Source organism: Trachypithecus francoisi, unplaced genomic scaffold, assembly GCF_009764315.1.
Source record: "Trachypithecus francoisi isolate TF-2019V2 unplaced genomic scaffold, Tfra_2.0 Lachesis_group20, whole genome shotgun sequence".
In the NCBI taxonomy this organism is placed as follows: domain Eukaryota; kingdom Metazoa; phylum Chordata; class Mammalia; order Primates; family Cercopithecidae; genus Trachypithecus; species Trachypithecus francoisi.
Window position 1 is genome coordinate 4,798,843 of NW_022681466.1, and position 14,289 is coordinate 4,813,131.

General features: G+C 51.6%; 1 protein-coding gene across 2 annotated transcripts in view; it reads right to left on the bottom strand.

Moving 5' to 3' along the window:
* The window catches only part of SDK2 (sidekick cell adhesion molecule 2), a 313,739-nt gene that overhangs the window by 113,426 nt on the left and 186,024 nt on the right, over nucleotides 1-14,289 (bottom strand). For both annotated transcript variants that reach the window (XM_033182024.1, XM_033182023.1), the window contains exon 5: nucleotides 5,446-5,579. In XM_033182024.1, the coding sequence (XP_033037915.1) occupies nucleotides 5,446-5,579 (134 nt within the window). The remainder of the gene's footprint in view (nucleotides 1-5,445; nucleotides 5,580-14,289) is intronic.

Below are 14,289 nucleotides of genomic sequence, written 5' to 3' on the forward strand. Positions count from 1 at the left end.
TCAGCCTGGGCAACAGAGTGAGACTCTGTCTCAAAAAAATAAAACAAAAACAAGAAACAAAACAAACAAAACAAAACAAAAAAAGGAGAGGCCAGATTTTTATCTTGGTGGGTCAGTGTAGGCCCGATATTGGCAGAAACTCCAATATTCTGTGTATGCCTGATCCATGGCTCCTGAAAATCCAGCCTCTGAGGACTTTTTCTCCACAACAAATCTATCCAGTTGGCCCCTTTCCAGAAGGTTCTGGAGGTAGTAGGCCACGATGACACGCCAGGCCCTGGGGTGACAGTCACAGGCCGTTCTTTATGGGGTCAGGGGGAGGGTGCCCAGTGGCTCCACTGCCACTCTGGGCCACCTTGTCAGCCCTGGGCAGGTTTTCCTTCTTTGACTCCAGGCCTTGCTAGAAGAGGCCCAGGAAGAATGGGAATAAAATGTAAAAAATAAAGTAAAATGAAGGGGGAAAGAAAGGAAGCATATAAAGCAAAATAATTGCAACAATATAAAAGCCTCATGTAGGTGCCATAAAGAGTGATCGGATTGAAAGCTGCTGATATAGCTGAATCCATAAAAGTGTGCTCTAAGTTGTTTATTACATGCGGGGGCGTGCAGGTACCATGGCTCAGATTAATGGGGCACAAGTAAGAGACAGACAGTTAGAGCCCAAGCCAGAGCACTGCGTGGCACAGCCAGGTAAACAGGGAGCCCTCGAGGAAGGCGAGTTCTGAGTTTAAAAATACAAGGGCTGCCCCAGGGCTCGGAGCTGGCTCGTTGGCTCTGGAAGGAATGGAGGAGAGATGGCCGTGTGCTCAGGCCCAGGTGGCAGCCTGCAGGGCTCGACGGGGGCTGAGGTGGCCAGCGATGCTGGCACGGGGAGAAAGGGTCCCAGGGGTGAGGAAGGCCTGGGCTCAAAGCCTAGCTCTGCCCCTGGGTGTCCTGGTGACTTCATCCTACCAAGTTTCAGTCTTCTCAGGGGCGAAATGGGATGAAAGTCACTACCTCTCAAGGTTGTGTGAATTCAGGCCCCAGCTCAATAATTCTTTCCTGGGTGAATGCTTGACATGTGCCAGGCTGTGTTGCAGGCACCGGAGATCCCCCACCAAGTGAGATGGCCAGGGTCTGTCCTCATGGAGGGCAAGTCCCAGAGGAAGTCTAATCAATGCTCATGGGGTTAATGAATGAAAGAGCATGTGATGGTTGCCAGGAAGGGGGCAGCTAGGCTAGTCTAGGGTGAGTGCAGAGGGCCTGGTACACAGCAGGTGCTCAATAAATGACAGCTTCCCCTCCTGGAGATTTGCCTGCCTGTGCAGGGAAGACCTCTCCCCGCCAGCCCTAGTCCAAGTGATAGACTCAGAGGCTATGGAGAGGTGGGAGTCACAGGTTCGGGGACGCACGTTAAGCCCTGCAGGGTACCGGGCAAGGCTTCAGGCATTTCATGGGGTGGCTTCCTGGGAGACAGTGGGAGTTGAGTGGGTCTCAGAGAAGTGAGTCCTGGAGCAGATTTACTGTAAATGAAGGTCATCCCAGCACAAGTGGGTTATTGGGGTAAATGGGGCCCCAAAGGTCAAACCATGAAAATCACAGGCGAGCCCAAGCAAAGAGGAGGGGTGTCTTCCCGGAGAGCTCCTGCCATAGAGCGGGCCCTGGGGTGGGAGGAAGTGTTGGGGGCTCCCCACACGGGAGGCCACACTAGATCTCACTGCCCCAGACGCTTTGCGTAACAGCCACAAGGGACATCTAACGTGATCCATTCTCCCCGAATCACCTCATTGAATCCTCCCATTTTTGCCATAGGCACCAATTTACAGATGGGGAAACTGAGGCTCTGAGACCACGTGACCCACCTGGGCCACCTCTTTTTTTTTTTTTTTGAGACCGAGTTTTGGTCTTGTTGCCCAGGCTAGAGTATAATGGCACGATCTTGGCTCCCTGCAACCTCTGCTTCCCGGGTTCAAGCAACTCTCCTGCCTCAGCCTCCCGAGTAGCTGAGATTACAGGCATGTACCACTATGCCCGGCTAATTTTTTTGTATTTTTAGTAGAGACGGGGTTTCTCCATGTTGGTCAGGCTGGTCTTGAACCCCTGACCTCAGGTGATCCACCTGCCTTGGCCTCCCAAAGTGTTGGGATTACAGGCATGAGTCACTGCGCCTGGCCCTGGACCACCTCATTTAATCCTCCCAACTTTGCCATAGGCACCACTTTACAGATGGGGAAACTGAGGCTCAGGGACCATGGGACTCGCCTGGGCCACAGGTTGGTGAGCGGTGGGGCAGGGGTGTGAGCTTCTCCCCTCTCCTGGACAGGCTTCTGGGATGCCTGTTCTCCAGCTGCCCAGGAACCAGGGTATCCAGGCCCTGTCACCTGAGCGACCCAATGTGGGGGCCACAAGCCACACGTGCCTATGAGCTCCTGCAATGTGGCCGGTGCCCCTTTGGCCTAATGTGATTTAATTTTAACTTATTTACATTTAATTAAGAACGGATCCCCAGTTCAGTTATTAGAACACTTTAAAGCATGTGTGGAACAACTTATGCATACGACTTTACTTTTCAGCTATAAATTTTGTGAAATCTAAATACAGATCACGTATTTCGGATGAAAATTTCACATCCAGATTGAGATGTGATATAAGCGTAAAATACACAAGGATTTCAAAGACTTAGTATGCAAAAAACCAATGGAAGATATCCCATTAATATTCTTTACATTGATTGTATGTTAAAAAGATAACATCTTGTTATGTTGGGTTAAATAAAATAGAGTAATAAAATGAATGTCAACGATTTCTTTTTACTTGGTAAAAAATGGGGCTACTGGAAAATTTAAAATTTCGCATGTGGTTCACATTCTATTTCCTTTCGGCAGTGTAGCACTGATCCCCGGGTATCCACCCAAGCATGGGGTTTTCAGGAGCTGTGACAGTCTGGATGAGGTCACCAGGGTTATCCTGAGCAGGGGACAACTTCTGGGGTCACTGGACTTGCTCTTTCCTTCTCTGGCTCTGAAGAGCATAGGATCCCTATCAAGAGGTACAGAAAGGGAGTCCAGAAGGGATGGAGGAAGCGGTGCAGAGGGGAGAGCAGAGGGAGGGGTGAGGCCCGGGAGAGGAATGAAGGGAGCTGGCACTGGTGGTGGGCAAAGCGGCAATTGCTTCTCACAAATTGGTTGGCAGGCAGGCAGGCTGGGGATTTGTGTCATGGAGAGGAAGGGGGTTTTCAAGTGCAGTCACTTGTGGGAAGAGAAATTAACTAAAAATCAGCTGATTCTGCTCTGAATTCAGGATAAATCAGCGTGTGACGGCAGGAGGCCAAGAGGCAGTGGGGTGGGAGAAGCAGGCGACTGGGCAGGGCTTGGGTGGGTACAGGGGGTTCGAGGGGACCCTGACCATCTCCCTGGGGCCAGCTGGAGGGTCAGTGGTTTGGGATGGAGCAGAGAGCGAATAACCCCAAAGTCAACCAGGAAGAGTAGCCTAGTTTAACGCCTGAGAGGAGGAGCTGGGTACCGGAGGAGGGGAACAAAGAGGAAGGCCCTGACTCTGTCTCAGGGTAAAATGAGTCACCCAGGAGGATGCCTGGCTCTGACTTGGACCATGAACCACTCCTGTGTCTTTGACATTGTCTCTTACCAAATGATGGGATTCCATGAGACTCCAGGGAATCTGATCACTAGAAAATATATGGGGAGAAGCATCTCTCTTTGATGACTCAATTCCCTTCTCCTATAGAAACAGCAGCCCCAGGGTATGGGCCGGGGCCCAGGCTGCTGGGACTTGACTGAGACCCTGGCTTGATGTTAGAGGTTACACCCTCAACCCTGATGGTCAGTCTCCAGATATACTTGCGACCCTGATGGGTCAGTCTCCAGAAGGAAACTCTCTTCCCCGCATTCAGATGTCCTTCTAGGCAGACTGGATGCTGAGTAGGGGAAGGAGATCCCTGAGATAATGGGAAGTGGTTCCTGCTGAAGTTTGAAAGGCCCTGGAATGGGGATGGCTAGGCCTAGAAATGTCCTGGGCCCTCTGGACACTGACAGCAGAGGCTAGGATCAGAATAAGAGCACAGAAAAGCCCCAGGCTGGCCCACACCCTCATCTTGCCACTGGTGGGCAAGTACTATCATGACCAAGGATGATAAAAGCCCCAGGCTGGCCCGCACCCTCATCTTGCCACTGGTGGGCAAGTACCATCATGACCAAGGATGATAAAAGAGGCTTGCTTTGAGAGCAGGAGTTGTACAGATGTGGAGGGAGTTGAACATCTGCCTCCTCCAGCTTGTGTGATGGCTCAGCTGCTGCTGCTGCAGGAAGCTCTGGCCTCGCCCCACACACTCTGGGATTTGGGTCTGGGTTGCTCCTGGGCTGTCCACCCTTCCTTCTCTGTCTTGGGAATGCAGTATGGAAGGGAAAGGCTAGTCCAGTAGGGAGAACCAGGCCAGAAAGAACATCCCAGCATCTTGTCCCTCCCAAGAAAACTGGCTTCAGTCTTGGCTGGACAAGCGTCTCTTTGCCAAGCACACCGAGGGAGTCATGCTTTTTTTTTTTTTTTTTTTTTTTTGAGACGGAGTCTCGCTCTGCTGCCCAGGCTGGAGTGCAGTGGCCGATCTCAGCTCACTGCAAGCCCCGCCTCCTGGTTTACGCCATTCTCCTGCCTCAGCCTCCAAGTAGCTGGGACTACAGGAGCCCGCCACGTCGCCCGGCTAGTTTTTTTTTTGTATTTTTTAGTAGAGACGGGGTTTCACCGTGTTAGCCAGGATGGTCTCGATCTCCTGACCTCGTGATCCGCCCGTCTCGGCTCCCAAAGTGCTGGGATTACAGGCTTGAGCCACCGCGCCCGGCCTTGTCATGCTTTTATGTGTGTCACTGTGTGGTGAGTTCTAGAGAGGGCTTTGGACCTTTTGCCCAGGGATCTGGAGGTGTCTGATGATGGAGGTGTTTTAGGTGGGTGCCTGGGCAGAGGGCCTGTGTTCCCATGAGCAGGGACCACCTGGCTCCTAATATAGACAGCACTTTTTATGTGACAGCCAAGTAGAGGCAGTTAGTATATCTCTGTAAAAAACAAGCTTCAACCCCTGCAATCACCCACATGCCCTCCTGGTCGCATCTGAGTCCCAGTAGTGGCTGTAACTCACACATGCACACACTCTTCCTCTGCCGCACCCCTCCCTGGGTCCCTGGTAGCCTTGCTAACAGTCGTGCTAAGCATCCCCTCTACCAATGCAGGATCTCAGGCATGTCATGGGAACGGGCTCCAGCATTCAGCTGCTCCCTTTCTGCCCGGGCACTCCTGGCTCTACTGTGTATCCTCCTCCTTGGGAAGGCTCCCCTGGCTGTCCCCCAGCTTCCCTGGCCCCCTCCTCTGCCACTCCATCTTCTCAATGATCCCCTGGAGCACCATTGCCAAGATTTAATGATCCGCTGCGCGATCGGTCCCGGCCCTGCGCGTACTTACTCTCCACGGCGAGTGTGATGGGCTGGCTGGTCTTGTTATCCCCATTCTTGTCGTTAACAGCCTGCACGTAGTAGCGACCTGCGTCAGGGGCCACCGTTGATAGGATGACAAGGGTGTTCTCCAGCGTGATGGCTCTGGGAAGAGGAAAAGGATTCCTCTGACAGGGGCCTGAGGGGCTCTGAACCTCCAGGGAGTGGGAGTGGAAACCCAAAGGGGGCAGCCTGGGGGCAGTACCTCCCAGTCCCCAGCCTCCCAGAGCCCCTCCTGCCACCCCTCTCCCTAACCTCTTACCGCCTACATCCCACCACTTTTAGTTTGCAGAGAATTCTAAACACGGTGCTGACCCTGTCAACCAGACCCAGAGATAGCACGTTCATGTCCAGACACCGAGACCATCCAAAGGAAGCTTCCCTGGCCCCTACCGCAAGCCTGGGCGAGGGGCTTCCAGGTATCCCCTTGGAATTTTGCCCTTTCCCAGGTCACAGCCTCCACGGCTGTGTGTGGTTATTTTTGCATCATGAGTGTCCAGACACTGAAGAAATATTCTCAGCATGGATTAGTGATTGTCGATGAATGAATAAGTAAATGACAAATGAATGCTAATGAATTTAGAAATGCAGGGCCATTCCAGAATCCAAGCCTTAACCCTAATCCTAAATCTGTTCAGGATTGATGTACTCAAAGGCCACAGGTCGCCTGGTAACATCAACTTCTGGAAGTCCTGTCTCCCTCCAGTTCCCTTTCTGGGTATCAGTTTCTACCTCATTTTGTTTGTTCGTTTGTTTGTTTTGAGACAGAGTCTTGATCTGTTGCTGAGGCTAGAGTGCAGTGGCATGATCTCACTGCAGCCTTTGCCTCCCGGGTTCAGGTGATTTTCCTGCCTCAGCCTCCCGAGTAGCTAGGACTACAGGTGCACGCCACTACCCCTGGCTAATTTTTTGTATTTTTAGTAGAGACAGGGTTTCACCATGTTAGCCAGGATGGTCTCGATTGCCTGACCTTGTGATCCCCCTGCCTCGGACTCCCAAAGTGCTGGGATTACAGGCGTGAGCCACTGTGCCCCCCCCCTTTTTTTTTTTGAGACAGAGTTTTGCTCTTGTCACCCAGGCTGGAGTGCAATGGTACGATCTTGGCTTACTGCAACCTCTGCCTCCACAGTTCAAGTGATCCTCCTGCCTCAGCCTCCTGAGTAGCTGGGATTACAGGTGCATGCCACCACACCCGACTAATTCTTGTATTTTTAGTAGAGACAGGGTTTTGCCATGTTGGCCAGGCTGGTCTCAAACTCCTGACCTCAGGTGATCTGCCTGCCTTGGCCTCTCAAAGTATTGGGATTACAGGTGTGAGCCATTGTGCCCAACTGAAGTTTCTACTTCTTTGAAGCTCATAACCAAGAGTGGGACTAGGTGGGCTGGTTAGGAGGGAAAAGGAGGCTGCTGTGCTTTGGGGTGTAGCAATGGGCTGTTTGCCTCAGCCAGTTTCCTTTGCTGGGATCCCATCATGCAACCCCTTTTCAGGCCAGGTCTTCAGGCAGGGAAAAGGGGCTTGTCTGAGCAGGAAGCTGGAGACTCCATGGAATGTGGGTGCGATGGAGCCAGGAGCGCCACCCACACCAGCTCTGCCTCCCTCCACCCATTCTCCCAATGACAAACAAAGCCATTAGTTTGTCAAGTATATCTCTGGATTTTAATGTGATGGGCCTGAGACAGCTGTTAAACATCCTTAATGTTAGTTTAACAAGGACAAATCCAGTTGAATTCTTTTCAAATTTTCCCATTAGGTGAATGTTACAGAGTTTTAAACAGGCTTTCAAATAAATATCCCCGCGAATGCTTCTCCAGCCCAGCTCTCTCCCAGCCTGGCTGTGCTGGTTTGCAACCCCCTCTCTCCTGGTTTTGGGGCTTCACATGCTGAGAATCACACCCTTGGCACAGCTCTGGGAAGCAGGAAGCCAAGCCCTCCCTCCCCCAATCCCTGGGTACCCTTCCCTTATGATGCCCCTCTTTTTTTTTTTTTTCTGGGGAGCTCTTGGCTGGATGCAGTGGCTCACTCCTGTAATCCCAGCACTTTGGGAGGCTAAAGCAGGTGGATCACCTGAGGTCGGGGGTTTGAGACCATCCTGACCAACATGGAGAAACCCCATCTCTACTAAACATACAAAAATAGCCGGGTGTGGTGGTGCAGGCCTGTAATTCCAGCTACTCGGGAGGCTGAGGCAGGAAAATCGCTTGAACCTTGTCACCCAGGCTGGAGTGCAATGGTACGATCTTGGCTCAGGCGGAGGTTGTGGTGAGCCGAGATTGCACCATTGCACTCCAGCCTGGGCAACAAGAGCAAAACTCCATCTTAAACAAAACGAATAAACAAACAAAAAACAAAAACAAAAAACAGGAGAGTTCTTTTAACCTCCAGCTAATGAGGCAATAGGAGATGGGGCCAGAGCCAGGCAAAAATATTTCAAAAGCTTAAAATAAGTCAGGGATAGTGGTCATTTTCCCACCTGGGAGTTTCCTGCAGGGACTTGTCCTTAGGTGTAGCATGTGAGGGTGGCTGAGAGTTGGAGGAAGGGTGCCCCCCGTGCAGGGCTCTGGCTGGGTGTCAGGGGGTAAGCTCTGGAATGGAGCTGTGGCCCTAGCCTCTAAAGGGCATGCAGCTTCCTCCTTGCTGGGCCTCAGTTTCCTCCTCTGTGCAAGAGTGGAAGCAGGTATTCTGTAGGATTTCTTCCAGCCCAGAGGTTGAGGGATTCTGATTCCTGTTACTGCTTCTGTTCTTTCCTCATTAGGCCCAAGATAGCCTGGCAGTCCACCACCTGTCTCTTCCCACCCGGCAGACTGGCACACGGCCAGCTTCAGGGCTTAGAGGATTCTAAGTACCACACGCCAGGACCAGCAGGCCCAGCTCCCCCAGCCACGCCACATCCATGACTACCATAGAGGCAGCTTCAAGGAAGCCTCTAGTGGGCACACTGGGCACAGCTTGGCCCACATTCCAGTTCACCCACCTGTCTTAGGACCCTTTTGGTCTCCAAGAAGGCTCCCACCTCCGATTTCATCTCTTTCTTGATCAGGAAGTCTCCTTTGGCTGTATTTTGTTTGTATCACGATCAAGCTTTCTGGGTCAGTGGTTCTCAACCAGGGTTGACTTTGCCCTCCAGGGATGACAATGTCTGGACAACTTTTGGTTGCCAACTCTGGGAGTGCCACTAACAACTAGGGGTCAAGGCTGGGGATGTTGTTAAGCACACGTCCCGTGGTGCACAGGAAGGCCCACACAGGGAAGAATGATTGGGTCCCAGATGTCAAGAGCGCCATGCCTGACACGGTCTGTCCTAGGTAGAGTGCATATTAAGATGGCAGACATGGCTGCTGCTCACCTCAGTCTCAGGCTTCCCTTGTGTCATGGACTACAGTGGCTGGGAAGCCAGAGACAGGCTTTGCATCTCTGCGTGCATCCAGGTGGGGCAGTGAGGCTGAACTAGTGGGATATGGAGGAAGGGATGTGCACCGCTGCTGAGCTTGCACCATGAGCACCTCCTGTGCGATCCTCATGTCCACACCCTTTCTCTCTGGCAGAGCAGGACAACTAGGAAGGCTGTGTGCTGATGATGGCAAAACTCCTGTCAGCAGGGCTCCTGAAAGACTGTGTGGAAGACACCATGCCTCTCATCATGGTAGGAATTTAAATGGGGCTGGGCACAGTGGGATTACTACCTGTAATTCCAGCACTTTGGGAGGCTGAGACACGTGGATCGTCTGAGGTCAGGAGTTCAAGACCAGCCTGATCAACATGGTAAAACCCCGTATCTACTAAAAATACAAAATTAGCTGGGTGTGGTGGTGCATGCCTGTAATCCCAGCTACTGGAGGCTGAGGCAGGAGAATCGCTTGAACCCAGGAGGCAGAGGTTGCAGTGAGCTGAGATCGCACCATTGCACTCCAGGCTGGGCATCAAGAGCAAAACTCCATCTCAAAACAAAAACAACAACAATACATTGGCAAGAAATCAACTTCTATGGTGTGAAGTCACTGAGATTTTGGGCTCTGCTTTAACTAGTGCCCGGAGGGAAGCACCCTGGACTGAGACCCCCAGTGCCTGAGTTGAAGTCTTTTTTTTTTTTTTCTTTTTTGAGATGGAGTCTCACTCTGTCGCCCAGGCTAGAGTGCAGTGGTGCAATCTCGGCTCACTGCAAGCTCCACTTCCCAGGTTCACGCCATTCTCCTGCCTCAGCCTCCGGAGTAGCTGGGACTACAGGCGCCCGCCACTATGCCCAGCTAATTTTTTTTGTGTTTTTAGTAGAGACGGGGTTTCACTGTGTCAGCCAGGATGGTCTTGACATGATCCACCCGCCTTGACCTCCCAAAGTGCTGGGATTACAGCCGTGAGCCACCGCACCCGGCCACTGAGCTCAAGTCTTAAACACAGAGTGGAGCAGGAGGCAGAGAAACCTTTGACTTGCCCCCTCTGAGACCCCCAGCAGGCAGTGAAGGAAGGTCCCTGGGCTTGTGGCTCTCTCTAGAATGTCCATCTCGTGGATAGACATTCCTGGGATGGTGCTGTATTGTACTGTACTGGATGCTCTTCCTGGCACCCAGGAGGGCTTCCAACCTGCAGCACTGCACCCCAGAGGCAACCCAGACAGAAAGAAGCTGCAGGAAGAATTCTTGGGGGACACAGACAGCAGAACTCAACTCTTGGGCAGGGGCCGGATTCTATTTTTCAGCCACACCCCCTGGTTTCAATGTACTAGGCTTTTGCTATGGCTCTGATTGGCCCAGCCCTGCCCTCCCTTCCACTCACTGCTATTATTAATCCAGGCCCTTTTCCTCAGCTCCCTGTGGCCCCCATTGATAATTTAGTTATGAATGAAATAAATTATCTTAGAATGTGTCCAAAGCCCCCAGCATGCATCTTTATGAGGAATCGTGTCTCCTTTTCAACAATGAGCACCAGGGCATGGGCGAGGTGATGCTAATCCTTGCTCCTGCCCCACCAGTGAGAGCAGCTCTCTGTAGATAGCAGCACCTTCTGTGTCCTGCACACCCCTCCGGCAGATAGCGCTCATCAGATATGTATCTCTGACACACAGACACCAGGGAATTTGCTGCCACGGACCCTTTCTGCTCACTTATGAATATTAATTTGCTGTAATTGCCAGGATAAAACCACCACAGTGTTCTATCATGTAGTTGGTAGGAACATTGCAGTGGCGTGCAGGGGCTGGGGGTGTGTGTGACCAGGGAGGTGTGCATGTGTGTGTAGGCCAGGGTGTTCCATCCTGGCGCCACAGGGTTGTGGGAATTAAAAGAGGATGGGGCCGGGCGCGGTGGCTCAAGCCTGTAATCCCAGCACTTTGGGAGGCCGAGACGGGCGGATCACGAGGTCAGGAGATCGAGACCATCCTGGCTAACACGGTGAAACCCCGTCTCTACTAAAAATACAAAAAAAATTAGCCGGGCGAGGTGGCGGGCGCCTGTAGTCCCAGCTACTCGGGAGGCTGAGGCGGGAGAATGGCGTAAACCCGGGAGGCGGAGCTTGCAGTGAGCTGAGATCCGGCCACTGCACTCCAGCCTGGGCGACAGAGCGAGACTCCGTCTCAAAAAAAAAAAAAAAAAAAGAGGATGGGGACAGAGGCTGGGAATGAGAAAAGGAGGTGGAGAGGTGTTAGGAAAGGGATGACAGGAGTAGGTTGTAGAAAGGGCTTTATCCACCACAAAAAATTAATAGGAAAGTGCCAGCACACACCTCACACAGCCATGGCAGACATTGCTAATCAATCATGATATTCATTCTAACAAGTCGAGATAGGACCTCGGAATCCTCAACACAGTGTTCCAGGCAGCCACTACCAACTGACTGGCTTGCAATAGGCCATGGGAAATAACCTCAGAAAGGGAGCTGGGATGGGGCTGGGACCTGCCTACTTGTCCCAAAACCTGTGTGGAGAGCATTCCCTTTCCACAGCATAATCTCAGCATCCATGCTAAGAAACACCCATGCTAAGAACCATTCTCTGCTGGTTTTATTGAACATAAGTTAGGCCTAAGAGGATGGTCTTGATCTTCTGACCTCATGATCCGCCCGCCTTGACCTCCCAAAGGGCTGGGATTACAGGCTTGAGCCACTGAGCTCAAGTCTTAAACACAGAGTGGAGCAGGCGGCAGAGAAACCTTTGACTTGCTCCCTCTGAGACCCCCAGCAGGCAGTGAAGGAAGGTCCCTGGGCTTGTGGCTCTCTCCAGAATGTCCATCTCGTGGATAGACATGGACATGAGAGGACAGGGGGACACACTCTGACTCACGCAGCATGAGTCCCCCTGTTAATCTGGGGTGCCGCTCCAATTCTTCACCCTGCTCTATATCCACACTCTTTGTCCCGTGACTTTGCAGCTTCCGTCGCTCAAGAAACAGAATCTATTTTCTTACATCTTGATTCTGAGTTCTGCCACGTTCTTGCTTTGGCCCATGAGATGTTAGCAGAAGCTGGAAAAGTGTATGTTCCTGCTTCTTCCCCTGCTCCTCTGCAATTGCCGGGAAATCATGCTAGGGCTGGCAGGCAGGAGAATGCATTGTGCAGCACAGTCAAGTCACCCCAGTCACCCGGACAAGTCAGCCGGTCCCAGACAAGTGAGAAAGCCCAGCCAAGACCAGAACGCAGCCAAGCCCAGCCTAAATCACCAGCCTGTAGACTCACAAGAAAAAGAAATGTGTATTGTGTATTGCTCTAAGCCACTGAGCTGGTTTTTTTTTTTTTTTTGGAGATGGAGTCTCGCTCTTGTCACCTAGGTTCGAGTGCAGTGGTACAATCTTGGCTCACTGCAGCCTCTGCCTCCCGAGTTCAAGCGATTCTCCTGTCTCAGCCTCCTGAGTAGCTGGGACTATAGGTGTGTGCCACCGTGCCTAATTTTGTGTTTTTAGTAGAGATGGGATTTTGCCAGGTTGGCCAGGCTGGTCTTGAACTCCTGACCTCACGTGATCTGCCTGGCTTGACCTCTCAAAGTGCTGAGATTACAGGCATGAGCCACTGTGCCTGGCCCACTGAGCTGTTTTGTTACGCAGCATATTTGTGGCTGTGGATAGCTGATATACACTAGCATGGTGGTTCTTAACCCTGGTTTCACATTAGAACCACCTGGGGAGCTTTTAAAACTTCTGATGTTCAAATTCCATCCCATTTCAATTAAGTCAGAGACTCTTAGGATAGAGCCCAAGGATCAGCCACAGTCATGCACAGCATAACGTTTCAGTCAAAAACAGACCACATATATGATGCTGGTTCCATAAGACTATAAAGAAGCTGCCTTATACAGGTGTGCCATTAAAAAATCTTTTATAACATGGTACCCTTCCTATATTTAGATATGTTTAGATACACAAATACTTACCATTGTGTTCCAATTGCCTACAGTACAGTAACATGCTGTACAGGTGTATAGCTTAGGAGCAACGGACTACACCATACATCCTGGGTGTGTAGTAGGCTGCACCATCTAGGTGTGTGTTCACACAGCAATGAAACTGCCAAATGAAACATTTCTCAGACTGTATCTCTGTCATTAAGCGACACATGACTGTATCCCCAAACTCCCAAATGATTTCAACAGGTAGCTAGGTTGAGATACTCCACAGGGCTTGTTCCCCACAAATACAATCTTTTCATGGAGTCTGTGGGCCTGTTTTCAGGCACTTTTCACATAATACAAGAATTAAAGAACCTGACTCTGGAGTTGGCAGGGCCGGACGCAGCTCCACCACTTACCAGCTGTGTGAGATTTGGCAAAGTAGTTAAACTTTTGGGAACTTCACTTGACTGTCTGTAAAATGGGGAGAAACCTAGCATCTCACCGGGTTGTTGTGAGGGTCATTCATTCAACAACGCCTCCTTTCCGCAGGTGCTCTGGGGACAGGAAGGAGAATGAGATTGAGAGCATCTTCTTCCTCATAGAGCGTGACTGTCCGGGAGGAGAGGGGATGTGTGTGGTGTGCTTAGCTCAGTCCCCAGGACATAGCAGCCATTCAATAAACGGCAGCTGCTATTATGATGGTGATATTGTCATTACTATTATTATTTGAGATGGAGTCTGGTTCTATCTGGAGGCTGGAGTGCAGTGGCCCGATCTCGGCTCACTGCAACCTCTGACTCCCAGGTTCAAGCGATTCTCCTGCCTCAGCCTCCCAAGAAGCTGGGATTACAGGCGTCCACCACAATGGCCAGCTAATTTTTGTGTTTTTAGTAGAGACAGGGTTTTGCTATGTTGCTCAGGCTGGTCTCAACTCCTGACCTCAAGTGATCGGTCCACCTCAGCCTCCCAAAGTGCTGGGATTACAGGCGTGAGCCACTGAGATCGGCCTATGATGGTGATATTATTATTGTTATTGTCACTATGCTTCCTTCCCCCAACTAGACTTAATGTTCTCCAAAGACAGGAACTGTCCATCTATGCCTCCGCTGTCTACAGAGACCAGGAAAGGCTCAGTCCTGTGTACACGCAGCCTGAGTAGATGAGAAGGGAGTCTTCTGGAAGGAGGGGAGAGCTGGAGTTGGAAAGAGGAAAGCCCCCGCTGACTCCAGACCCGGGGGTGGGCTCAGCAGGGCGGGGAGACGAGTGTATCTCGGGAGGAAATGCTTTGTTGCTCGCCTTCTGCGGAGGTGTGGGGTGCTGGCTCCATGGCTCCTGCCCACAGGTCGGGCTGCCCCAGCCAATCCCGGGGCACACAGAGACGGCCTTGTGAACACTGAGAGGCTTGTGTGCTTCTCTCCCTGGGACTTCCCTGGCCACACCTCCACCTCACAGCCAAGACACACACAGCCCTCATGCACCAGTAAACACCCTGCCAACGGACATGC